The sequence below is a fragment of the Vipera berus genome, assembly GCF_964194415.1.
Source record: "Vipera berus genome assembly, chromosome: 1".
Taxonomy (NCBI): Eukaryota; Metazoa; Chordata; class Lepidosauria; order Squamata; family Viperidae; genus Vipera; species Vipera berus.
In genome coordinates this window covers 17,302,109-17,329,980 of record NC_138202.1, presented here as the reverse complement: position 1 = coordinate 17,329,980, position 27,872 = coordinate 17,302,109, and the positions used below count along the sequence as shown (strand labels likewise).

Sequence of the window (27,872 nt, the reverse complement as noted above, 5' to 3'; positions counted from 1 at the left end):
CAAGAGTTAGGAGTTCCATTCAGGTCTCTTCAGGTACTTCACAGAACAGATCCAAAGCATTCTCAACAGAGGCATTTTCAATATAGAATTCCTTGAGATACAGGCTTCATCTTCTTTTAATACTTTTGAAAGAAATTTGAAAACCTGTTTTTATAAAACTGCTGCATCTTTTTGATTGATACTTTACATTTATGACTTGTATTTGATGACTCTTTTGGTACAAATGTGATTTATTGTTAATTCATTGCATTGCTTTTATTATATGTTTTATTAACTTTATTAATTATTGTATTAAGGGACGCGGTGGCTCAGTGGATTAGGACGCTGAGCTTGTCAATCAAAAGGTCGGCAGTTTGGCGGGTCGAATCCCGAGTGCTGCGTAGCAGAGTGAGCGCCTGTTACTCATCCCAGCTTCTGCCAACCTAGCAGTTCGAAAGCACGTAAAAATGCAAGTAGAAAAATAGGGACCACTACGGTGGGAAGGTAACAGCGTTCCGTGCGCCTTTGGCGGCCACATGACCACGGAGACGTCCTCGGACAAGCGCTGGCTCTTTGGCTTTGAAACGGAGATGAGCACTGGCCCCTAGAGTTGGAAACGACTAGCACACATGTGCGGGGGAACCTTTACCTTTACCTTATACTACATTAGGCTAGCTTGCTGGGAGTCTGCAGATTAAAAATATGATAATTTTTTTAAAAAGATTAAAAGTAATGCTTAGAACTGAGCTTTAAAATAGACTGGCACACTAGCTAATTAGTTTCAGAATGAAAAGGACATGATTCAAGAAAGACTGTCATTAACAAACAGGCAACCATAATTCTTTCTGATAGCCTGAAGCTGCCTTTCAGGATGGTCCCAATAAACGTATATTAAAATTGTGTAATCTCAATAGAACACCAGTTTTCACTGATATATATACACTTGTCCTCCTATGCTGTCATGGAAAAGAGCAAAAGTATTAAATTGATTCATTTAAAAGCAATCTGAATATGTATGTGTGTATGTATGTACCCTATGTCTGTATATGCGTATACACACAGATTCACCATACATACATGTATACATATGGTACATACATACAACACAGAGAACGAAAGGCTGATCAGTGTTTTGTTCCCGTTCTTTTCCAGTTTTGTTAGATTTTATTATGTTCACTTTTCCTCCAGTAAGTTTTCTTCTGTTTAATTATAGTGGACCACGCCCCACTCCATTTAATAATTAGGAATAGTTTTTAAGATAAGCAGCTTACTCTTTCATATACAGAATATATGGTAAAATGTTCCTTTATATTCTATATTTTTTTTTATAAAACCAACTATTTCTAAAGCTTCACATGAAACATTAAGATCCATAATGCTAATTCCTTCATTGCTTTCAGTCTTTTTTATCATAAAAAAATTACTGTAAATGAATCCAAATATTAATGCCAAGCCAAGATTTGGGATTACAGTACATGTACCAGCAAAAAGGAATTAAAGCACACACTTCCACATTCCCCACATTCTAGCTTCCAAAACTTGCAAAACTATGAATTGCTCATAGAATACCTGGCTCACAAGCAAGAATAAAAATTCACCCAAGGCTGTATTCTGACATTCAAGGCTATGTTTTCTATTATGCAAAGTCAAAATTTGAAATTTACTTTTAGAGTAATTTTCAGCTTGTTGGATTGTTATGATAAACAAATCAGAAATGCTGTATTGAGTACAGCAGTCTTCCAAAGGTGCCATTCTTCAAATAAAGACTAAGCATCTTCGACATAGGATAGAATTGATTAGTAAGGTGATGGGTCCTTGATGCTCTCTGAGCTTGGTTGTTTTATTGCAGGCATTTCATTACCTATTCATTAGGTAACATGATGTAACCAAAACTGCACAATGAAACATCTGCAAGAAAACAAATTAACTTTTTAGAGAGCACAAGGACCCTTCATTTCAACCCTGAGCTACAAATATTCTCCTTTATCAATTAGTTGGAAATGGTAGTTGCTTTTCAGCAGGAATGGGAAGTTTCAACCAAAGGCTTGATTTTCTCCTGGAATATATCCTTAGTGGTATATGACATCCGTGAGAAAGGCATCCTTCTTTGATATATCCAAATATATCCTAATTCAGAAACATAAAGCACACAGAGAAATGAGCTACTTCCCATTTCTTTATACACAGAGGTGAATACAGAAGTACTGGTCTGGAAAAAGCAAATGAGGCTTCTCCATCATCAAACCAGTGTTTGCTTGAGAACTCTTAGAAAGTACTTCATCTGACTTTCATGGTGAAAGTAAACATGCTTTTTCCTTCCTCCGATACCAGTAACAGGATACATTTGCATATGCTTCAAAAGGATTAATAAATATCACAAATATTTAGTGCTATCATTAAGTTTGGTTTCTCATACTGTGAGTGGACGGGGCTGGGTGGGAGACGGAAGTAGCATATACAATAAAACTTGGCCTATGATTACAGAAATTCCCAGGACATTTAGAAAAAGAACAAGAAGTCACTGGAAACAGTTGCTAAGTAATATTTCTACCTAAGTAAACAATACAAAGCACTGTTTCTCACATACACACACCTCTGAACTTTGTCACTTTCTAAAAAACAAGTCAGTAGAAAAAGCAGAAATTTTTCCAAAGTTATGAACCCACCAAAGAAGGACTTTCCAGAGTTATAAACTCACCAAAGAAAGCCTATTTAAGATCATGTGGGCTAGAAACTCTTTTTGTGCTAGAAGGCAAAAGCTTCCTCACAGACTTCAAAGATCAATGCCCTGAATACAGTGAATATTCTCTTAAATTTATTATTTTTATCCACTTATAGCATACAATACAATACAAAGATACAAGAGCAAATAATAGAAAACAAAGGTAGGGGAAGGGGAAAAAGAGAAATGTGGAAAGGGGGGAAGAAAAGGGAAACAGATTCCCTCTGTTGCAGTAAAATAAGGCATTAACATCGAACCTCAACTTTTTACATTTCCATAGTAGCATGAACAAGCCATTTCTATATCAAAAAATCAATCTAAGCAGTAAAATAAAAAAATCACAGTATCATTTTTCCCCACCTCAAGCACAAAGTCCAGAAGTGGTTTCCAAGTAGAAACAATTCACTCAATCACTCTATTCTTCCAGGGGTTTTTTGTAGACCATTTCCTCTTCCTGTTCCATGAATTCAGCATATGGTTGTCTTTACACTAGTGCAGGGGTCTCCAACTTGGCAGCTTTAAGACCTGAGGACTTTAACTTCCAGAATTGGCTGGCTGAGGAATTCTGGGAGTTGAAGTCCACAAGTCTTAAACTTGCCAAGTTTGGAAACCCCTGCACTAGAGAAATTGAAACAAGGCTCAAGGTTGACTCAGCCTTCCATCCTTCCGAGGTAGGTAAAATGAGGACCCAGATTGTTGGGAGCAATTAAGCTGACTTTGTAATAATGCCGCTTGGGGTGTGTGTGAAAGCCCTAATAAGCAGGCATATACATAGAATGAAGGCTACTGCTAAGCTTGTAAGCCGCCCTGAGTCTTCGGAGAAGGGCGGGATATAAAAGGAATTAAAATAAATAAATAAATAAATAAAATACATAGGATAATACCTCAAAAAACATAAGGTGGGCAAATGAGGCTGAATGTTCATTCTTTCAGAATAGATATCGTTTTCCCAGTGGATACATGCAGGGCTAAAACTGGGGGAAAGGACACTGTGGCATGGTAATAAAAATGAAAAATTTTAAAATTTTAAAATTTTTAGATTTTTAAAAATGAAGTCCATGAGTCATAAAAGAACCAAGGTTGCCCACCCCTGGGCTAGTCATAACATTTGTTCATCAACCCAAGCATTTAAGATATTTAATTTATTACAACTCTTCAACATCTCAGATGAAGGTGTTTCCAAGGGTTTATTAGATGATCCTTCCAGCTAAAGATAGAAAACTACAGAATCTGAATGTTTATCCTATATTACCCACACAGGATGCAATTATTTCTTCTTCAAAGTCAGATGAAGTACATCCATTTGCAGTAGGATGGAAAGGGTTCAGAGATTTAGCATAATCATTAGCACACAACTTATAGCATTCCAAAAATTGTTGGAACTATAACTTGCAGCAGCCTCCAGCTAGCATGGCCCATGATGAAGGATGAAGGGAACTGTAGAGCAGAAATACAGTATCTGGTAATAAGAGATTAGAATTGCGGCAAAGACAGCTGGGATTGGGAGACCACTAAGAAAACATTTTACAAAACAAGTTGTTTTCAAAAGAAATGACATATAGCAATAGCCTGAATTTTGTTATTCGTCACTTACCTCTCTGGCAATGGGCATGACTCCAACAGCGCTCAGTGAAATCACCATTGACCACAGTTTGAGGACAGGTGCTTTTCCCTTGCATTATTCCTGGGCATACATCTCCACACTCGTTGTTTTCTTTGTTACGAACAATATAATTATCTTCCACGGAGTCCAAAATCCGAGACCAGTCAATGGTTGACAAAAAGCAGAGCTCAGGATTCTTCTCAATCCGTACGGACCCTCGGGTAATGTTCATCAGGCTGTAAAGGCCAATCTCTTTCAAATGAACCATCTCAAAGATGACCAAAGCATAGTTGAAAAAGAGATGAGTCCCACGGATCACAGTAAGATTGGGGAAAAGCTTCCTGAAGCTCTCCACACCATAGACCCGGAATAGCAAGATGTATTCGGTTACCATCAACAGCCTAGGAAAGCTGAGATCTCGAAAATCCTCAGCCTTAGTTCTGAACAAAAGCAAGATCTGCAAATGTCCCTCAATCACAGTACAATTCTCAAGCATGCTGAAATTGGTCATGTTATTCCGGATATCTATACTTGGGCAAACTGGAAGAAAGAAAGAAAAAAGTATTATTTTCAAACTGACGAATATTCCACTGATTTGTCTGTTTTCAATGTTACAGTCATCTTTACAACTAACCACCCATCCAAACTTACTCATTTAAAGGCTTCTTTGCAAGACAAGGTACAGGTAGTCCTTGTCTTACGACTACAAATGGGACCAGAATTTCGGTCATAAGTCATGACAGTCATAAGCTGAAGCACCTACATGACTGGATCTGAACTTACAACCATTTTTATGGTAGTTGTTAAGCAAATCATGCTGTCATAAGTCCGAATCCATTCTCCTGAATGGGCATTTTTTGCTGGAAATTGACAAAAAAGAGGGAAAATAGCATAAAAAAGAAAGCCAATTACAGTAATAGGATAACGGAAAGCTGCAACTAAGTAAAAATGTGAGCCTGATTCCAAGGGCCTGAAATGCAATTATGTGATCACATGGGTGGAGGTGGGGGGCAGAACCTTATGACGCCTGGAAGTGCTTTACAAGCCATAAATCATCCTCTATGAGGTTGCTGTAACTACAGGTGGTCATTAAATAAGCAGTCATAAGTCAAGGATTACCTGAACTTCAATTACAATTTTTCTTGTAAAGTCAGGTAGTAACACTTAAGATATTACTAAATTCACTACACTCTGCTAACTCTGTGATAGACAACATAGCAAACAAGTAATATAACAACCAACATCTCAGGGATTTACAGTTTCAATACAGTAATATGCCAGTGCCCAATATTGTAAATGAAACCAAATGAAATCATGCAAAAATACATAATTCTTGTTTCTTTTTTTTCAGTAGATGTGCTATGTACCATACACTGTTTAAAAAGGAATGAACATTTTGGCTTGATTCTCACTGCAGAGGCTAGTAGTTTGTGGCAGCTTATACTTTCAACTTTTAGATGGAGACTAAAGTACATGTACTAGGAAGTTCCCCTGAGGGAGTGAGCCTCCCTACAAAGTCTCTGAGGAACACACCGTAGCGTAGCGCCATTTCCCAGTTTATCACAACTTTCAGTTTCAAGTCATCTGGATGTTCTAATATAACAAATCAAGATACATTCAGATCCCCACACCTTTTAATTAATTCTTAACATCTCTTGCCTTTTAAAAAATTTAAATACTGCTTCTTACGTTTTAAATATTTTATTGTACACATTTTTTCCCCAAATTTGACTGTTTAAATTTAAATATGGCCTTCTCGTAGGTTTGCGTCGGGCATCAGTCCTACTCGTTCCTACATCAGCGGACTCTGCTAACTAGCACTCATTCCCTTGCTGCCTCCCATTTGAACTTCTGTAATGCTGTGATTCTCATCCCAATTGTACTGACCCATTCCACCCACTCAGATAGGGAGAGTATGTTATGGAATCCATTGGTCAGAAAATGTTGAATGGTGAGATCCAGGAAGACAGCCTCCTTTGCCATTGCAGCTGCCTTATAAAATATTTTATCCCCAGAGATAAGGCAGGCCTCCAGTCTTCTGGCTTTCCAGAAGAGCATCAAGACATTTTAGACTCCTGGGAGTCTAAAAGCGATACGCAACCCTGGTGGTAGTTGGTCACTCGAGGGCATTCCCTTTGCCCCTTTTACCTTTTTTAAACAGTATTTTACCCTTATTGCTCATTCTGTTTTTATCTTTCTTTTTTAAACTATGATTTTTGTGGGTATATACATAACTGTATGTCTTTATAGCAAGAATCTCTTAGATGAGATACACTATGTAGAAATTGGATGGACTGATGGAGAAGGGATGGAAGAAACAAACAATAATGTGATCTAAGTGGGGCTGCCCTTGAGGAATATCTGGAAGCTTCAGTTGGTACAAAATGCAGTGGCGTGGGCAGTTACGTGGGCCTCTAAAGTGGCACGTTACATCTCTGCTTACTGATCTGCACTGGTTACCAGTTTGTTTCTGGACTCAATTCAAGGTGCTGCTTTTGATCTTTAAAGCTCTTCATGGCATGGGACTGGGTTATCTTGAGGGATTACCTTTACTCAATTACATCTGCCTGCTCCATCAGGTCTGCCCGAAAAGGTATGCTGTGGGTCCTGTCTGCCAGGGAATTACATCTGGCTGTCCCAGGAAGTGGGCCTTCTCTGCCATGACACTCACCTTGAGGACCCCCACCTCCCAAAGAAGATTGGCCCAATCCCTCGCAACATTCCACAGATCCCTCAAGACATGGCTTTGTCATCCAGGCCAGGGAGATTTTGCAATAGCTATGATCACTGTGCTTAATATAATCTTCTCCTATTTTGTGTGCCTTTTTAATATTTATTTCTAAATAAATTGATTTTTTTTAATTAAGTGCTGTACGTTGTCCAGAGTCATTTTCATGTGAGGTGGGCAGCTATACAAATATGATAAATAAACAAATAAAACAACATGAAACTTCCATGTGTGCTTACAAACTTAGACTTCTTCTGTGAACATGGCCACAGAGAGCAAACTTTTCAAGAGAGGAGGATACCAGTCTTTTCCTGACAAAAAATAACTCTAACCAGTGTCCTGTATTTGGATGCAATTCTGAGTCCTTATCAATTTCTAAATATAAAAACCATATTAAAATTTACAAAGGAATTTAATCTCCAACCTCACTTACAAAGCACCAGCAACTTAATTCAATAAATCAACATATTTCTGCTTCTCCCTCAATGCCTCAGATAATGTGGAATGAAAGAGCATAGTGCATCTGTTTCTTCTAATGTACTGCCCTAACTGAAATAGCCTGCTATATCCAGGCCATTTGCACTACCATAAAACATTTATTACCTTACGTATTTTAAAAGGCATAGCAAACACTCTTTTCCAACAACCCAAGAGACGGCTCTACACATGGACATCACCAGACGGTCAACACAGAAATCAGATTGACTATATGCTCTGCAGCCAAAGATGGAGAAGCTCTATACAGTCAGTAAAAACAAGACCAGGAGCTGACTGTGGCTCAGACCATGAGCTTCTCGTTGCAAAGTTTAGGCTTAAACTGAAGAAAGTAGGGAAAAGCACTAGGCCACTCAGGTATGAATTAAATCATATCCCTGTTGAATATACAGTAGAGGTGACAAATAGATTTAAGGAATTAGATTTAATAAACAGAGTGTCTGAAGAACTATGGACAGAGGTTCGCAACATTGTACAACAGGTAGCAACCAAAACCATCCCAAAGAAAAAGAAATGCAAGAAAGCAAAATGGCTGTCTGAGGAAGCTTTGCAAATAGCTGAGGAAAGGAGGGAAGCAAAAGGCAAGGGAGAAAAAGAAAGATATGCCCAATTAAATGCAGAATTCCAAAGAATAGCTAGAAGAGATAAGAATGCCTTCTTAAATGAACAGTGCAAAGAAATAGAAGAAAACAATAGAAGAGGGAGGACCAAAGATCTTTTCAAGAAAATTGGAGAGATGAAGGGAACGTTTAATGCAAAAATGGGCATGATAAAGCACCAAAATGGCAGGGACCTAACAGAGGCAGAAGAGATTAAGAAGAGGTGGAAAAATTACACAGAACTATACAAGAATGAACTTAACATCCCTGATAATCACAATGAAGTGGTCACTGACCTCAAGCCAGACATCCTAGAATGTGAAGTGAAGTGGGCCTTAGAAAAGCTGAGCAACAACAAAGCTAGTGGAGGTGACAGTATTCCAGTTGAGCTATTCAAAATCTTAAAAGACGATGCAGTAAAAGTGCTACACTCAATTTGCCAGCAAATTTGGAAAACTCAACAGTGGCCACAGGATTGGAAAAGATCAGTTTACATTCCAATTCCAAAGAAAGGCAGCGCCAAAGAATGTTCAAACTATTGCACCATTGCACTCATTTCTCATGCTAGTAAAGTTATGCTTAAAATCCTACAAGCTAGACTCCAGCAGTATGTGGATCGAGAACTACCAGAAGTACAGGCAGGATTTCGAAGAGGCAGAGGAACTAGAGATCAAATTGCCAACATACGCTGGATCATGGAGAAAGCTAGAGACTTCCAGAAAAACTTCTACTTCTGCTTCATTGACTATGCTAAAGCCTTTGATTGTTTGGATCATAACAAACTGTGGCAAGTTCTTAAAGAGATGGGCGTACCAGACCATCTTATTTGTCTCTTGAGAAACCTATATGTGGGCCAAGAAGCAACAGTGAGAACTGGACACGGAAGCACTGATTGGTTCAAAATTGGGAAAGGAGTCCGGCAAGGCTGTATACTGTCGCCCTGCCTATTTAACTTATATGCAGAGCACATCATGAGAAAGGCAGGGCTAGATGAATCAAAAGTTGGAATTAAGATTGCCGGAAGAAATATCAACAACCTAAGATATGCAGATGATACCACTCTAATGGCAGAAAGTGAAGAAGAACAAAAGAGCCTCTTGTTGCGGGTGAAGAAGGAGAGTGCAAAAGTTGGGTTGAAACTTAACATTAAGAAAACCAAGATCATGGCATCCGGCCCTCTCAATTCCTGGCAAATAGATGGGGAAGAAATGGAGGTAGTGACAGATTTTATTTTCCTGGGCTCCAAGATCACTGCAGATGGAGACTGTAGCCAAGAAATTAAAAGATGCTTGCTCTTGGGAAGGAAAGCCATGGCAAATCTAGACAGCACACTAAAAAGCAGAGACATCACCCTGCCAAAAAAAAGTGCATATAGTCAAGGCTATGGTCTTCCCAGTTGCAGTCTATGGCTGTGAAAGTTGGACCATAAGAAAGGTTGAGCGCCAAAAGAATTGAGGCCTTTAAACTATGGTGCTGGAGAAGACTCCTGTGAGTCCCTTGGACTGCAAGGCGATCAAACCGGTCAGTCTTAGAGATCAACCCTGACTGCTCTTTAGAAAGCCAGATCCTGAAGCTAAAACTCAAATACTTTGGCCACCTAATGAGAAGGAAGGACTCACTGGAGAAGAGCCTAATGCTGGGAAAGATTGAGGGCAAGAGAAGAAGGGGACGACAGAGAATGAGGTGGCTGGATGGAGTCACTGAAGCAGTAGGCGTGAGCTTAAATGGACTCCAGAAGATGGTAGAGGACAGGAAGGCCTGTTGTCCATAGGGTCGCGATGGGCTGGACACGACTTCGCAGCTAACAACAACAACATTTTAAAAGGCAATCTTATTATGATTGATTACTGAATGTGTATGTGACAATATGAAACCTTAAAAAATCTATTTTCCCTGGTTTGAATAAATGGATACAAATATTATACTAAGATTTATTTTGATTTGTTTGATTTGTTCTTAGCATTAGTGTAGCTCTAACACTTGGTTTAGAAACCATTGCTTATGGGTTTGTTTGATGTAGGAAGCTGGCCAATTATAGTTTTTAATAAGCCATGCTTCTGATATAGCCCTGTACATGTACATTAGCTGTGCATATACAGCTAATGTATTAGAATTGAAGTATAATTTTAAGATATTTGAAGCCTATGAAATAATTTGCACACAGAAAACATAGATCATCATATACAGCCTACAAATACCTCCTAACTTGACTATTAACATATCACTAAATAAATGTGGTCTCTAATTGTTGGGAATTGTGGGCCTTAGAAAATAATTCAACCAGGGTCTTAAACTTCAAAAAAGCTGACTTTAACAAACTCAGAGAGAACCTAGGAAAGATTCCATGGATGACAATCCTAAAGGGGAAAACAACTCAAGAAGCGTAGGAAACTCTGAAAAATGCTATCATTGAAGCCCAGTCCAGCACAATACCACTGAAAAAGAAAAACAAGAAAGTCAAGAAGAAACCACCATGGCTGCACAAAGCTCTCTCTGACAACTGAAAGACAAAAAGGACAAGTACAAAAAATAGAAAGAGGGACACATAACTAAGGCTGATTATCAACAGCCAGCCAGAACATGCAAAGACAAAGATAGGAAAGCAAAGACTCAGAATGAACAAAGACTTGCAACAGAAATCAAGGATAATTTTAAAAAGTTTCTTTCAACATATTAATAACAAGAAAAAAGTCAAGGAAACTATAGGTCCACTAAAGATAGAAGATGGCAAGGAAGTAACAGGCAATAGGGAGAAAGCAGAGCTGCTTAACTCATTGTTTGCATCAGTCCTCACACAAAGAGAAATAATAGCCCAACATACCAAAAAACCTTACTGCAAAAGACAAACTAGAAACAAAAATTAAAATAAGCAAGAAAATGGTAAGAGAACACCTATCTAGTCTTGATGTGTATACAAATCAGCAGGACCCAACAGATTACATCCCAGAGTACTGAAGGAGCTGGCACATGTTATCTCAGAAACATTGTGCCATATCCTTCAAAAATCCTGGAGTACTGGGGAAGTACCTGTGGATGGGAAAAAAGCTGATGTAGTTCCCATCTTCAAGAAAGGAAACCACACCTAATTAGCTCTCATTCCATATGTTGCTAGTTGTAAATTTAAGATTGAAGAAATCTGAGGATTTTTTTTAAAGCCTACTTTTTAATCTAGACAGAACACTTTATTACCTTCTTGTTTTAACTTCTAACAAATATAGGGTGCATTTGAGATTTATCTCTATAGCCTTATCTATTTTTCAATTTATAAAGCTTTTAGATCTCTAAAGCTGAAGAACTTGATATAAGTTTTTAAAATCCAATTTCCACAGATCTATTTTACTAAGTTTACATATTTCAATGTTTTCAAATGAACAGTTTACAAATTCCATTTCTAAGAACACAAGCATCACACATATTTCCATAGATACACATGCATACACACACTAAAGGTAAAGGTAAAGGTTCCCCCGCACATGCGTGCTAGTCGTTTCCAACTCCATTTCAAAGCTGAAGAGACAGCGCTTGTCCGAGGACATCTCCGTGGTCATGTGGCCGGCATGACTAGACGCCAAAGGCGCACGGAACGCTGTTACCTTCCCACCATAGTGGTCCCTATTTTTCTACTTGCATTTTTATGTGCTTTCGAACTGCTAGGTTGGCAGAAGCTGGGACGAGTAACAGGCGCTCACTCTGTTATGCGGCACTCGGGATTCGACCTGCCAAACTGCCGACCTTCTGATCGACAAGCTCAGCGTCCTAACCCACTGAGCCACCGTATCCCTATACACACACTACAATGCCATAAAAAGCAACTCCAGGATACCTAGTATCTATGCAAAATCTATAGATAGCTTTCTGAGCCTGGGATGCTGCAACTGTCATAAATATACGCTGCTTACCAAGCACCCAAATTTTCATCACATGACTTGGAGATGGTGCAACAGTTTAAGTATGAGGACTAGTTGTAAGTCACATTTTAAAGTGGTGTTATAATTTCAAATGGTCTCTAAATGAATGACTGTTAAGTTGAGGACTGCCTGTATAACAACAACTATGATCCCTAGTCTTAATAAGGATAAGTGGGAATGACAGGGTTTGCAGGATTTTGCTGGCAAAAGCCACCAATCATTTGCACTAGCAGAAGATATTGGTATAAGCAGGAAAATATTTAGATGTCCAGCATGCTTCATTTGCTACCTTGTAGGCAAATTGTTTGTCTGAATAGAGAAATCAGATTACCACACAGACTTTGATTTCAATTAATATTCTACACAAACAGGTTTGGGAAATGCAATTTGAAAAACAGCATGTAAATAATTAAAATGCTGTTTATGATTAGGGTAAAGGTTATTCAATGATTTACAGATAAATAACATATTTAATAACTCACTGACTTTAAAAAAAAATAGGAGAATCCATGTATACAAGAGATTTTAATAGGGCTTACTTTTTTGTGGCAGAAATATTTTGATGAAGTAATGAATTTGTTGATTTAATATATATCCTTTTATTGCTTGATTTTTTTTCACCGCGGTAATAAAATAAATAAAAAAGAAAAGGGCCAGGTCTTTCATGTTCTCTCAGTAGCTGAGTCCAAAGGACAAATCATGGAATGCAAAAAACAATTTGACTGCTTTCAGCTTCTCCTTTCCTCTTCACATACAGGGGCGGGGAGTAGAAATCACCAGTTATGTGTTCCCCTTCTTATTGTGATCAACAGGATGCCAAACATTGAGCCCAAGGTACAAACGTTTTGGGAAGCTCTTGTCTTTCTTAGAAATGCATATGTTCTGGGTAATCATCGGGATGATCAACTAATCCTCTTTCTTAAAATACTTAATAACCCTAACAATTATCCTATTTTTTCTTACTTCACTCACTTGCAGACACTCATGGAAATGTCTGGCCCAATGCCCCATGTGGCACATTGTAATTCAATTTAGTGGCACATTGTAATTCAATTTAGGCACATTCATCTGTAGGAGAGAGAGGCTTTTTTTTATCGAAGACTAAGATTATGTTATCTTCCAGGCCTATGGCAAGTATGGCAAGCAGCATTTGTTTGATCACACACATGGCATTTTTCCTTAAGATCCAAGAAAAAGCTCTACAATATTTTTGTCTACAATATTTGTGTCCAGAGGGGATAGAAGAATGTGGCTATTTGTCCTATAAAATTATATAAAATTAGTGATAATTTCATACATAAACACACACACCCTACTTGCCTCATGACAAGAATGAGACATTCATAAACTATGATTTTACAACTTGGGGCTTACTCAGACTATTATGTTCACTGTCAAAATAATCACTATTACAATTACTTGGAATGTGTACAGTATGTATTCACTGTAGTTGAGGTAAAGTATATAGGTCAAACCATAATTCTGCGGTGTTGCTTGAGGTTACAATCTTTTAGTAAGACAACCACAGACTTTTGTAGCATTCGATTCATGAAGCAACAAGATCCTACACTAGGTAAACAGAACAGTTCAGATCTGATGTGAATTTTATTTCATCACATGCAATCAAACCCACAAAGGTAAACAGATGGGAGGGATTAATATTTCCACAACATCCATTTTAACGCCTAACAGAGTGATGTCCATAATTGCTCTTCTGTAAATTAATATCTCAGTTAACAACCCTGTATGCAACTAAGATACATCTAGCACTATAACCCATTCAAATGAACTGAAAGAGCCTCAAGGCATTAAGAATGCACTTTGAGCTCACTTTTTCATGTGTGTGTAACATGGCAGCCAATCAATTGTTCAGTTGCTGGTGCTATCCATTCTACCACTGAAGGAACAAAGGGCCCTGCATCAATTTGACTGAAATGGGAGAAGGCGGTAGGACATTTCTTAAGCAGCAAAAGGAAGATCTGAATATCTACATTACTACAGTATGAGCAACATGTCCATTTGTCATATTAGCCTCCTGTCATCTTAGGGAACAGAAAGCACTGCAGTTGCTTGCCTAAGAGCAATCAGGAGCAACAGAACAGCCATTCCAATGACTGAAAAAGAGAACTTTCTTAATTAATTTCAAAGCTAGAATTACATGTACCAGCAGAGAATGTTAAATTACATCTACAACACTCTGGGTCTCTTTTTAATGTATATCTTGGCCCTAATACAAATCTCACAGCAGGGACTAGCAAAACATAGAATATTAAAGAGTCAGTTCACACGTTCTTTTAGTTATGAGTGAGTCTTACTTAATAGAACACACTTGATTAAACACAAGTAAAATAAATGTGCACAAGCTCCTCTGACTCCAAAATCAACTTTTAGCGCTATATAAGTTAAGTTAGAAAGGGAAATAAAGGCAACCAAACTCCCTCATACAGTATCCACAAAAGCCATTTATGCCTAGTCCTGACAAATGCCATCACTGTGGCCAATGCCAACCTGATCTAACAAGCTAGATTACTGTCCTATGCGCCCTTTTCACAAATGGGGGGGGGGAACAGAAGCCACGTAAGAAAACAATACTTTCCTAGCAGAAATGGGCCCATAAGCTCAGTCACTGCAAAACATTTAGCAACCTGGCTTCTTCAGTGCTGAGTCTGCAACTTGGACCAGATTTAGACTTCATTCCACCACAGGAGCCCTACTGGCACAACACAAAACGTACAACCTTCTTATCAATAGTCTTAAGTATGCCTTTCTGAATATTGCAAAGCTAGCTTCATAGATGCATACTAGCATAATTAAATTACAAATGCCACTTTGTGAGTAATCATTTAAGACCCATTAATTAAAAAAATATTAACTTGGCAACATTACTGTGAAATCTGGAACAATATGGTTGCTCAACAGGATTCTTCTGGCATTATAGCTAAGTTGTCTCATAAATCATCAACGGAATTTTTTACTCTGTTTTAAAGCAACACAGCGTACTTTGGGTGCCTTAAAAGGCAATACGGAAAGCGTCTCAGGACAAATAACTGTCTCTGCTTAAACTTTGTAAAAGATAAACATAGAGATGACAAAATAGTAATTATTTTATGGATTTCTTATACAGCAAATGATGTAATAAGATCAAAACTGACTAAGATTCCCTGGATTTAAATAATGAAACATTTTAAATCTTAATGTGATCACATTCTAAAGCCACCAGACAACTTTGAGTGGCTTCCGCAGCGTTAAAAAAAAAGAATAAAAAAAATAGAAAGCACAAAAAACAAGCAATTTCACTGGAGAAGAAATTTATTTATTTATTTATTTTATTTATTTATTTTATTTATTTGTTTTTATATACCGCCCTTCTCCCGAGGGACTCGGGGCGGTGTACAGAGTAAGGTAGGTATACAGTTAAACAATAGTAAAAAACAATAGTAAAAAACAAATGAAACCCCAAGAGCTAATAACCACCCTAGCACCACAGTTCCAACACAGTTAACAAGAGTACCTTCCATCCTCTATCCAAGCCTGCCTAAGCCTATGAGAACAGCCCTGTTCTCATTAAAGAGCCTTCAAAGCCCTTTTAGAGGTCAGCATTTTATTGCCTTTTTGACCAACTGGATGCTCCTGAAGTCCACAAGTAGCCATTGCAGCTGGTGCTCACAGGTATTATGTCTACTGGACTTCATTCTCCTTTCCAAGTCTTGTTTTAAAGTCATCCATATTTTCTTAATGGAAAACCTTAAAGAAAAAACCTGGCTCAGAAACAGTAACTGTGAGAGGGACCTTGGAGTCCTAGTGGAGGATCACTTGAATGTGAGCCATATGAGTATACAGCAGCAGCCAAAAAACTAATACAATCCTGGGTTGTATAAACAGAGGCATAGAATCAAGATCATGTGAAGTATTAGTACTGCTTTATAAAAGCCTAGCAAGACCACACCTGGAATACTGCAACCAATTTTGGTCATCATACTACAAAAAAGATGTTGAGACTTTGGAAAAAGTTGGAGAAACTAAGGTGATCAAAGGCCTGGAGACTAAAACATATAAAGAATGGCCGCAGGACTTGGGTTAGGCTAGTCTAAAGAAAAGAAGAAATAGGGGTGACATGATAGCAATATTCCAGTGTCTAAGGGGCTGCCACAAAGAAGAGGGGGTCAAATTATTCTCCAAAGCACCAGAAGGAGAAGAAGAAACAATGGTTGGAAACTGACCAAAGAGAGAAGCAACCTGGAATTAAGGAAAAACTTCCTGACAGTGAGGACAATTATCCAGTGGAACAGCTTGCCTTCAGTGCCGCCTGGGCCCTCCATCACTGAAGGGGGCTGCACTAGAAGACCTCCAAGGTCCATTCCAGCTCTATTCTATCCTAAATATTTTAACAAACCTATAACAAACAACATATACTTGTCAAGCTTCATCCACAGTATTCACTAAAATACCTAAAAGAAAGACTAGGTATTTCCGCCTAAACAATTGATTTATAAAATAGGCAGGTCAGCACAGAGTTGCTGATAGGCAAAGGAGACAGATGTGGTTTTCTTGTCTAACATCCTTTGGGAGGAGCATCTATGATTTATGGTTCTCTCTAAAGCAGATATGTCAAACACAAGGCCCGGGGGCCAGATGCGGCCCGCGAAGTGGTTTCATATGGCCTGCGAAGCCATCCTGGAAACAGTGAGGGAACGGCCCCCTCTGCCTTGGCCCTGGCCCAGAGACCCTCCTTCCGCCAGAGACCCTCAGATCTGTCCCACTCCTGCCCAGGTCCCCATAGGCACCTTGATGCGTAGGCCATACGCACTCTAGCCACGCCCACCCAGTAGGCCACGCCCACCCTGGCCACACCCACCCGGCCCCCTGAGGGCAACCACAATGCTGATGCGGCCCTCAATGAAATTGAGTTTGACACCCCTGCTCTAAAGAGAGGGTGGGACAACCAAGATTGTAGCTAATCACTTTTATTTCTTCAGAATATTCCAAAAGAGTGAATAGTAAAGACTATATTGGAGATAAAAGAAAGGGGGGGAAATCCCTGATGAACTACTGTATGTGATACAACTTACATAAATAAATAAAAAAACCAACCCCAGATGTACTAAAAATTGCATAATATGACTCGGAGAAAAGAAATATGTTATTCACCAGTCTACTTGGCAAGAAAAGAGGGCATCAAAAAATGTAATACATTGTAAATTTTGCTGGCCAGATCCTTTGCAAAGCTTTCCTTACAACTAAGAAGATGGTAAAGAATTAGGACATCAGAACAGCCAAACGTTCAACTAAAGGAATTGTAAATAATCAGGAAGTGATGTTGTTGCAATCTATTCCACTAGCACAAGGGCCGGCAACCCGAAAAAGTGAAAGAGCCATTCGGAACCGGTTCCCTCAGAAAAGAAAAAACTGGGAGCCGCAAAGAAGGGTGCGCATGTGTGCGCATGCACCCGCATGCGCAAAACAACAGGCTCCAACTCTTCCCCCCAAGAAACAAGAGTTTCGCGGACCGGTTTTCATGCCGCCTTCCAGCTGCTGCCACTACTGCTGCAAACTGGAAAGGGCGATTCGTAGCTTCAGAAGCCCCCTAAGCAGGAAAACGTGTCCTGATGAAGCCTTTTCCTACCAGGCTTTGCTGCAAAACCCCACATCGTCCAGGGCCCCCGTGATCGCCCAGAAGTGACCCAGTTAGCACACCTTTCTCGGCCTGCAAAACGCCACAAGCACAGCAAACGCCCTCTCCGAAGGGAATCGGGAACCCTTCCGCTCCCTAAACCCAACGATTGGTGAATGGCGTCGGCTGGTCTTCTCGCTCCTTTCCTTCCCTCCCTCTGCCGCCTGCCATTCCCACGTCACCTTTACTCCTCGCCTTTACCTTTGCTAAGCCTGCCCGTGATGAGTTTGAAGAGGGTGCGGGCAAATTTCATGAGGCCGCGCTTGCACCACTTCCCACACCTGCTCATGGCTCCCGAGGAGGAAGGGCCCGGCCTCTCTTCTGCTAGCTAGCCTGAAAAGTCCTTGCCAACTTCGAGAGCACAAAACTCCCAACTGAAGCCGGGTGGGGGGGGGAAAGGGAGGCGTCCCTTTCGCTGCCGCTTCCCCGGACGCCGGGCTTCCCATGTGAAGCTTGCAGCCTTGGGAGGCACCTGCGCGGCAGCGGCGGCGAGTCTCCCTGCCGACGGGCGCTGAGTCGCGGTGCCGTTGTCAGCCCGGGCACCACCAGAGCCGCCCAAGCGCCCTGCCCCTCCCCCCAGGGCCTCCAAACTGCTGCCGCCGGTTTGGAGATCATGTTTGACGAAGGTGGAAACTCTGCAAACAGGACGGTTGAGGTTTGGACAGTTGCGCGTGCAGCTCTCCAAACCGCCGCCGCTCGTTTGGAGATCTGCTGCCACCGTCAAACATGGATGAAGGCAGAAGCTCTGCAAACGGGATGGTGGCGGTTTGGAGAGCTGCGCAGCTCTCCAAACCGCCGTTGCCCCATTTGGAGAGCTGCTGCCTTCGTTTGCATTTCTTTTGGCCCCGAAAGGCATCAGCTCTCCAAACCTCCGCCACCCCATTCTCTCAATGGGACTTTTTTACAGAACGGCAGAGGAGGCCTGGGAGCCGCATGAGATGGCTTAAAGAGCTGTATGCGGCTCCGGAGCCGCGGGTTGCCGACCCGTGCACTAGCAGAACCAAATATCTCCTTAGATAAAAGGAGTGTGCTTTCTTCAAGGATTTGTTCATCAAGACAGTTCTGCTCAGCTTTCAAGAGTAATGAATAAGTTTAATGTTTTACTTTCCTTTTTAAATTTGTTAAGGCAACTGGTAGAAGGCCATAAACAAGTCTGAAACTGGATTATGACGCATGAAAAAAAACAAAACATGATTTTTAAGAAAGTGATGATCGCTAACCAAGAAATCCTTATTAGAACAGCAGATAATTCTGATAGCTCTGCTTGACATAAAGTGCAGTAGCCTATCATCCATTTCGTTCTTTCTTTGGATCTCTCCATACACATACCCAAAAAGTCATGATCTGCTTCCTTCTCTTTCAGGTTTCATTTCCAACTCGGCACAAATCATTTTATGTGTTAACAGAAGTGCAACTGAAAGCTAAATTATACAAAAGAGGTGCTTAAGTAAATGCTACTGTATATGACAAGATTACTTGTTCTTTAAAAGTTTTGTGCGGCTGAGTCTGTAATAGTCTATATATTTGTACTAGAATCCTGAAAACTTGGTTCTATGGGGTATATTTTTTGTTTTTACAATGTTTTAACTTTAATTTACATAAATATTTACCTATCACTATTAATATCTCTTTAGATTCTGAAGTGATTATTTTGATGGGATGCAATGCAATGCAATGCAATGCAATGCAATGCAATGCAATGCAATGCAATGCAATGCAATGCAATGCAATGCATAGAATAGAATAGAATAGAATAGAATAGAATAGAATAGAATAGAATAGAATAGAATAGAATAGAATAGAATAGAATAGAATAGAATAGAATAGCAGAGTTGGAAGGGACCTTGGAGGTCTTCTAGTCCAGCCCCCTGCTCAAGCAGGAGAACCCATAGCATTTCAGACAAGTGACTGTCTAGTCCCATGGTGGCGAACCGTGGCCGTCGCCCCAGTCCTAGGCCTTCAGCTGGGTTTTATAAAACCTTTTAGCTTTAGGCCTTTGCCGCCATGTGCAAAAAAAAAAGGTTCAATCAATCAATCAATTTCAACTTCTCGTGGGAAAAAAAAAGATCTCACAAAGATCCCACTGCAGCCACGCCCATCCAATTGGCCACACCCAACCAACTGGCCACACCCACTCAATGGGCCACTCCCACTGGGCACCCGACGATACGTAAGTGGGTTTTGGGTTGCAGTTTGGGCACGGTCTCTAAAAGGTTCAGCATCACTGGTCTAGTCTCTTCTTAAAAACCTCCAATGATAGAGTGCCCAGGATTTCTTAAGGCAAGCTGTTCCACTGGTTAATTGTCCTCACTGTTAGGAAGTTTCTCCTTAATTCCAGGTTGTTTCTCTCTTTGGTCAGTTTCCAACCATTGTTTTTTGTCCTGCCTCCTGGTGCTTTGGAGAATAATTTGATCCCCTCTTTTTTGTGGCAGCCCCTCAAATACTGGAATACTGCATGTCATCCCTACTTCTTCTTTTCTTTAGAGTAGCCAAACCCAATTGGTAATTCTTTTTTTTTTACATATGTGGACTTCGTTGGGTATACATCTGAAAAATGCATACATTATCAATAAATAATAGAAGTACTCAATAAATGGATCAATGGTACATAAAGTTTTTATATTGCATATATAGCTACAAAATTAAATTAATCCCATAACAGATCCTCTAATTTGAAAAAACACTTCCTCACATTGTCTTCATTGTCTTTAACTAATACTAATGTGAATACTATTAGTATTTTAACCTGTTTTAAAAGGAAATAAAGATATCTCTAGAAATACTAGGCCACACAAATTTCTCTCACTGTGTTCACACTCCCTGATCATCCCCAATACTCGCTGGTTAAAAAAATAAGCCAATCAGCAAACAAAGTTATTTGGCTAGGGTGCTTTATATCAAAACCAAGTTATTGCAGAGTAAGAGTTCAAAATGAGGTTTAACTTACATTTCCCACCTGAAAAAATAAATGATGGATGAAAATCCCTGTGTCTGTAATGAATTTCTTGTTAAAATAATGTATTGCTGAATTTATACCCAATCTGTTTGTGTAAGCTTTTTGAATTAGGTATACAGACCAATTTCATATGTCTTTCAGATTTACAAAAGTTTAAACGAGCAAAAATCTAATGCACATATTGAAGGAACCAAAGGAATCAAGCCTGGGTTTCTATCCTAGTGCAAGCCACACTACAAAAACCCCAACAATTCCAAAATGCCAAACCAATTCAAATAGCAGGCAAACAATATGCTTGCAAAGCAACTCTGGTTAACTTGTCTAACGCGAAGCGAAGCTCACTTTCTAAACCTTGAGCAAAACCTATATAATTTCTTTCCAAGATTATCTCTGTGCTGTACAGAAATATTGAATTGTGAGCAACAAATGAAGCAGAATCAGCAGGACAACATCTCTGGGTATAAAATGAATCCAGTTCAAAGTCTGTCAATACAACTCAACTATAGAAGTGATAGCCCTTGGAAAGCCCAGAAAGTCATGAAGTGAAACTGGGAAAGGGGGAGGGACACAATTTATTATATAAGCTAATCTGATAGTATATCCTTCAGCTATCAAAGAGTAAAATCAAAATAGCCCTTTGCTGGGGCAATTCTGGAATGCAAGTGTATGTTTACAGTAAATAATCTGAGTAAGAAACCTTCATGACTCAAAAAGCTTTGGCTTTTTGTATGAGGAGCACTGGAGACAGGGAACAGAACACCTCAGGCTATGAACATCTCAAAGCACACCTTTTATTTATATTTAAAATATTCTGGGGGAAAGATATTTATAATTTCACTTGCCAGCAAATACCATCATGTTAAGCTGCCTATCATTCGGTTAATTCAAATAAAATTAGGGTAAATTCACTGCAATCCAAAATGCACATACAAATCCAATTAATAAGGAATTATTTTAAGAAAGCAAGTTTCCTGCCTGATCATTTATACTTTCCTTCTGTAATATGAAAAAAAAATTCTTACTAAACTACACTAAAGCTACAAACAAATGCACTGGCCATTAAAACCTTTTGAGAAGCATATTGCCTGTTTTCATTTTTTTTTCATTTTTTCCATTAACATATTTCAAAGTCATAATAATTAAACCCCTAACATTGGAAGAAGTGTGAGTCATCTTAATTCAGATTTAAGCCTAGATCTATCAAGACTTTTCTCCATACACAAGGCTTTTTTTTTTTGAAGTAGGGAAAACATTTTATTATCTAAATTTCTAATTAAGGAATCACATATATGATATTACTGGAGAAACTAAGGAAATGCATGCCTGTCGACTGGTTTAAAAGACTTTTGAGTTTTAGAAAGAAACTTAATATTTGCTTGGGGAAAAATACCAAACTCCAACATAGAACAGATAAATCTAATTCAGTTAATAAACTGCCATCAAATGCTATAGTAGTACTACTATTATTTTCTGCAGGAACGTGTTTGGGTTTCTTTCATTTACCTCATTTTGCTTAAATGCCAATACCTACCCACAAACATATTTTGTTTATTTAAAGGTAATGCTTACTACATTAAAAATAAGTTACTTTGTACCAGCTGGCAAATGCTGTAAAATATTTGTTTTTGTGTATGTGTTCAGAGAGATATACAACCCTTAAGATGGAACTGTGTATTTTCTTGGCACAACTCAAAAACCCAGAATGCTAACCAGCACTTTGCATAAAAGAATGCTAACATAACCTCTCTGGCAAAGTGTCATTTTGACCTCCTATTTTATATATAGCCAGCCCTGAATATATAGACAGGGATTGTACAATTATACCTCTGCATGTTCCCAATGCCACATTTGAAAGAAACAGTTTTAGAAACTGATGCAGAAGGCAAATTAAAAACATTGGGAAGGAGAAACTAGGACCCATTTCAAAATATTTGTGGCAAAACATTAAAAGTAGTAGAATTCAAACAGTCTGGGTAAGCCCTGGAATTATTGTAGTCAACCTTAAGTGAAATGTTTCAACAACCAACATTAAATTTAATGTGTCTGTATGTGTATGTACACACACACACACACACAAATTTGGATTTAATGTTTTCCTTACATTGGGAACAAAGTGGCTCTAAAATGCCAAAAGAACTGTAACCATATCATATTCAAATGCCTGTTGGACCTTGAACTTTCCCTCAATAACTCTCAATGCTTTTTCTTTAGGAAAAAAAAGACTTCATCTTGAAATAGAAGGCCTCTCCAAGCAAAAGGCTATGTTTTATTTTTTTACCCAACGCAATTCACAGCATGCAAAAATTCTCTAGGTTAAATTCCAGAATAAATAGTTTTAGTCCCATCTAACATTGCCAAATATATTTCTCATATTAATTGGCTCATTTTCCTAAACACAATACAAATCAACGAAACCAGAAAAAGGATGCACTTTTTACCCATAGAAAAATAAAAGTACCATAACACGTTATTTCTTACACCAATGGTTTAGCTTATAGTAATTGATATTGTAAAGGTTTCCAGTCATGTCGGACTCTAGGGTGCAGTGCTCATTTCTGTTTCTTAGCTGAGGGAGCCAGCATTGTCCAAAGATACTTCAGTGATCATGTGCAAACATGACTATACATTGAGGTGCATAGAATGCTGTTACCTTTCCACTGAAATGGTACCTATTTATCTACTCGCATTTGCATGCTTTAGAACTAATAGGTGGGCAGGAGCTGGAGCAAGTAATGGGAGCTCACCCTGTCAGGTTTCCAGCTGACAAGCTCAGTGTCTTTAACCACTGAGCCATCATGTCCCCTTCCTTTATTGGGGGGGGGCACAATTTGCTGTCCCATTGTGACAAGCAAATCTGCCATTTACTTCCTCACAATAGAAAATTTATAATCATTATAACAGACAAGGAAGCTAATTGAGACAGAGAGAGGGGTGTGGACCCATAAAAGAACAAATTTTCAATGAATAATTCCATGTCTTTATGGAAGTAATCCAGTTCAATACTATTTACTTTTACGAATCCTTGAAATATTTATTGGAAGAATGGGTGGAAAATAAAGAATTAATAAAACTGCAAAAGTCTTTAATGCTATTCACAGGTACATACATGTACGCATATCATAACAAACACAGCTATTAAAATAAACAATTTCACTACTTCACAGAAAACATTATTGAACTCCTAACCAGTACTGCAATTTCAAATATAGATGTATATTCTTGCTTCTTACTTCCTGATGTTCAAAGGAAAGAAGAAGAAAAGCATGATGTGATACCGCTACTATTGTAATCTAATTTAATTCTGGGTTATGCTCACCAAGGAGACCCAAAGGTCCTTGCTTTCAAAAGGTAATTGGATTTTCTTGTTTTGCTTGAAGAAAGTCCAGTTGCCTTTTGAAATAAAGCACCTTTGGGGCAATCAATGATGTTCTTCAGTTGTAGCAAAAGATAAAAATGCATGCTTCACCCTTTGGCCAATTTTACCCAGAAAATGCAAGATCCTGGGCACAGAGAATGCTTCTTTACCATAACATGTCATAAATACTAATGTCAGTAAGTTACTATTAACAACAGTATAAACAGTAGAGTTGTTAACATTCTTGAATGAGAAATCGACTGCCAAATGATCTACTTTGGACTATAACGTAACATTTTAAAAATTATTATTCCATCTAAGCCAGGATACTTCTTGAAAAAAAAAGCTGTTGCTTGAACTAGATACCACTGAAAGGCCCAAATATGAATCCTAAGAAAACACATGATTAAATAAGAGTAATATTAATGTTGATATATGCTGTGGTATATCAAATGGCAAAAATATTCAGAATAGAATGTTACATGCATTTTTAGTCTGAGGATTTATTCTGCATTTAAGTGATCCTTTATGTGTTTAAGGGCAATATTTACAATAGTTAACATCTAGATTATATGGAGGGTAAGCAGAATATAAACACATTGAAATAAATAAGTATACTTACACATCCAGGGTGTTATCCAATAAACACTTTTAAGACTTCTGCTTATTTTAGAGTAGCAAAAAATACAAAAGTAATTCTTGTACAGAATTCAATCACAATTTACACAGTAAAGTTTTTCTTTGATAGTGACAATATACTCTTTTCTATCTTGAAAAAGCTTGAAGGGGATTCACACTAAATAATTCTTAGTAAAAGATACTAAACTATAAAATTTTAGTGTAAATAAATATTAGATATTATTAAGCCAGTGTCAGGTTAAGATACTTCTTGTTTTAAACTTTCTACAAACTGCATGGAATAGGGTTACTATAAAGTACAATAAGTTAGTTGACTAATTGTCACAAGATTTTTTGCCACCATAAAACTCACAAGCTGAGGATATGATGTCCATATTACTATCACATTCTACTTAGGAAGCAAAAAGAGACACACACACAGGGCTCATCCAGTTCCTTAACAAGTAATATTAGTAATACTAAATTACCAATACATTACAGTAACAATGATCAAAATAATAACAATATAAAACACCCACAGAAGCCTCAGAGCAAATACTTCTGGAGAAAAAATGGACTAGAAAACCCAGCCTTAGTCTCATTCAATAGGTTAACCCCCCCCCCCCCACCTCTGTAACTGTGCCATTGCACTGACAAAACATTTCACTGGAGAACTTTCAAAGCACACACTCCCATGAAGGAAATTGTTTAGTATATGTAACATGTGCCTAGTTTTCAACTTAAACCCGAATGTCAGAAAAACTCCAAAACATCCTATAAACCTCTGAGTCACTTAAGTAAGATGAGAGATGTAAAAATGAGATAGAGAGAGAGAGATAGAGAGAGAGAGAGAGAGAGAGAGATAAGATAGATAGATAGATAGATAGATAGATAGATAGATAGATAGATAGATAGATAGATAGATAGATAGATAGATGATAGATAGATGGATAGATAGATAGATAGACAGACAGACAGACAGACAGACATCCCTCAGACGCCCAGAACACTTGCCCTTGTACCGACAAACAAGTTATTTACCAAGAGACATACCTTTGGCAGCCCTAGGTAAGCGCTTCCAAATAACCTCACCCCAAGTAAGTGATATAAAGGCTGCACCACAGCAACACAACCAGCAACCCACACATGCTGCTAAGTTTGTAAGCCGCCCTGAGTCTTCGGAGAAGGGCGGGATATAAATGGAATTAAAAAAAAACATGCATATTATTGCCTCCGCTGTTTCTGCCGCTATTACTATTCAAAGTAGGGCTCCAAAAAATGCTACCCCGAACCACCACCACCACGACCCCCTTCCTCTTCATTGGCACTTACCCTTGGCCAGGCTCCAGGTGCCCATCCCAGCCAGAGTTACGGCCAAGGCCAAAGCCAGGGCCGGCCCCGACCACCACCGCATGGCGAGGAGGCGGCGGCGGCGGCGGCTGTGGGCTGAGCTGTCAGGAGCAGTCGAGGCTCCGGGCCCGATTTTGCGTCAGGCTCTGCAGGACCGCCGTTTGTGCTGCTGCCGTTCGGCGGGGCCTTCTCATACCCGCCAGCGAGGGCAAGAAGGAACCCGCCTCCTACCCGCGCCAGTCACCGACTGACAGGAGCGTTGGGACGGCGTTGCTTGGGTCGGTCCGTCGGTCGGTGGGTCCGTCGGCGGGGAACAAAAACAGCCCCGCCGCGCCTCCTCCTGCAGCCAAGCGCGCCCAGCCGTGCCTGGCCTTTCCTCCGCCTTCCTTTCCCTCACGGGTCGCGGGTGGACAAAAACAACGAAGCCTCCCGCTGTAGCCAAAGCCACCCCCGCCAAACAAGCAGCAGCCGCGGTGGCGGTGGCGGCGGCGGCGGAGCGTAGGGCGGAGAAGCGAAGAGCAACGAGGCGCGGCGAAGGGCCGGGCCTGATGAATCCCGCTCCTCCTCCTCCTCCTCCTCCTCCCCCTGCTCAACTATGAGCCGGGCAGCCCTGGAGACGGGAGGGAAAAAGCGGCTCCCGGAGCCCGGACGGGATGGCAGGCGACGGTGACAGTCGCGGGCAAGGAGAACACATCTGCGCGCTTTTTCGAGGGGCTTCATCCCCGGACTGGCATGCGAGGGAGGGGGGGGTCATATTACATATATATATGTGTGTGTGTGTGTGCAATACGTCTTTTTTTTGCCTTTTCGTCTTTTGGCTGGACGGGGGCTGGGGGGAGCAATGAGGGATCACGAATTGACGTAAGGACTGCTTGATACAGGCAGAGCTGCGCCGCCTCTCTTTTTTTTTATGGCGGGTAGCGGACTTGTCTGGAGGCACTCGAGGGGTTGTTTATTAACCGGTTGATCGCCTCATCGATGAATAAATGGGGGCTTTTCCGTTGTAAGGCGAGCCATTGATTGCCGAGGGGGAAGCTGAGCCGTGGAACAGGAGGGGAGCGTTAATACGCACCTCATTGCTGATGGGAAACGAAGGACTAATTAAATAGGTATTCCTATGAATTGCTACCCTGATAAATAGCAGGGGCTAATATTGAACACAGAGGCAGGTTAATTAGAGGTGTATTTAGAGACCAGCGAACGCATTGATAGGGCAGTAATTAATGAGCAGGGATTTAATTGGTAATTACAGAGAGGGAACAGCAAAGGGTGTGAAAACATAGATTAATGGGATTGAGGGGATGGTCAAAAGGCTGTTTAAACCGGAACAGATTAAAACAAATCTAAGAGTTTATTAATTAAAAGGGAAAGGGAAACATTTTTTTTAATAAGAATAGCATGAACAACACAAGCTAAGTTGTATGGGAGAATTACATTTCTGAATCCAAATAATATAAGGGAAGATGCTATCAATTTCTTTAGGGATGTTCATGATACTAATTGTACATCCCCTTCAAACAGGGGTTCCCAACTGGGTGTATGGGTTTTTAAAATTATAGTGTATATGCGTAATTCGTTGCTGTTATTTCAAACTTTTGTAAGGGGTGCAAGAATATATCAGAAGCGTTCTAGCGGTGTGGGGTATAGAAAAGGTTGGGAGCTGCCGCCTTAGAAATAATAATAATAATAATAATAATAATAATAATAATAATAATAATAATAATAATAATAATAATAATAATAATAATAATAATAATGTTGGAAGGGACCTTGGAGGTCATCTAGTCCAGCACCCTGGTCAGACAGGAAACCCTATACCAGTTTAGACAAATTGCTCTCCAATCTCTTCTTAAAGACTTCCAGTGTCGAGCATTCACAGCTTCTGGAG

The 27,872-nt window shown here is 39.6% G+C and overlaps 1 protein-coding gene across 1 annotated transcript in view; it reads right to left on the bottom strand.

Moving 5' to 3' along the window:
• INSR (insulin receptor) overlaps positions 1 to 26,512 on the bottom strand; it is a 92,965-nt gene extending 66,453 nt beyond the window's left edge. The window contains exons 1-2 of the mRNA XM_081314028.1: positions 25,967 to 26,512; positions 4,296 to 4,844 (exon numbers count right to left, since the gene is read on the bottom strand). Coding sequence (XP_081170154.1) covers positions 4,296 to 4,844; positions 25,967 to 26,048 — 631 coding nt within the window. The 5' untranslated portion in view covers positions 26,049 to 26,512. The remainder of the gene's footprint in view (positions 1 to 4,295; positions 4,845 to 25,966) is intronic.
• Between the last annotated feature and the right edge of the window lie 1,360 nt (positions 26,513 to 27,872).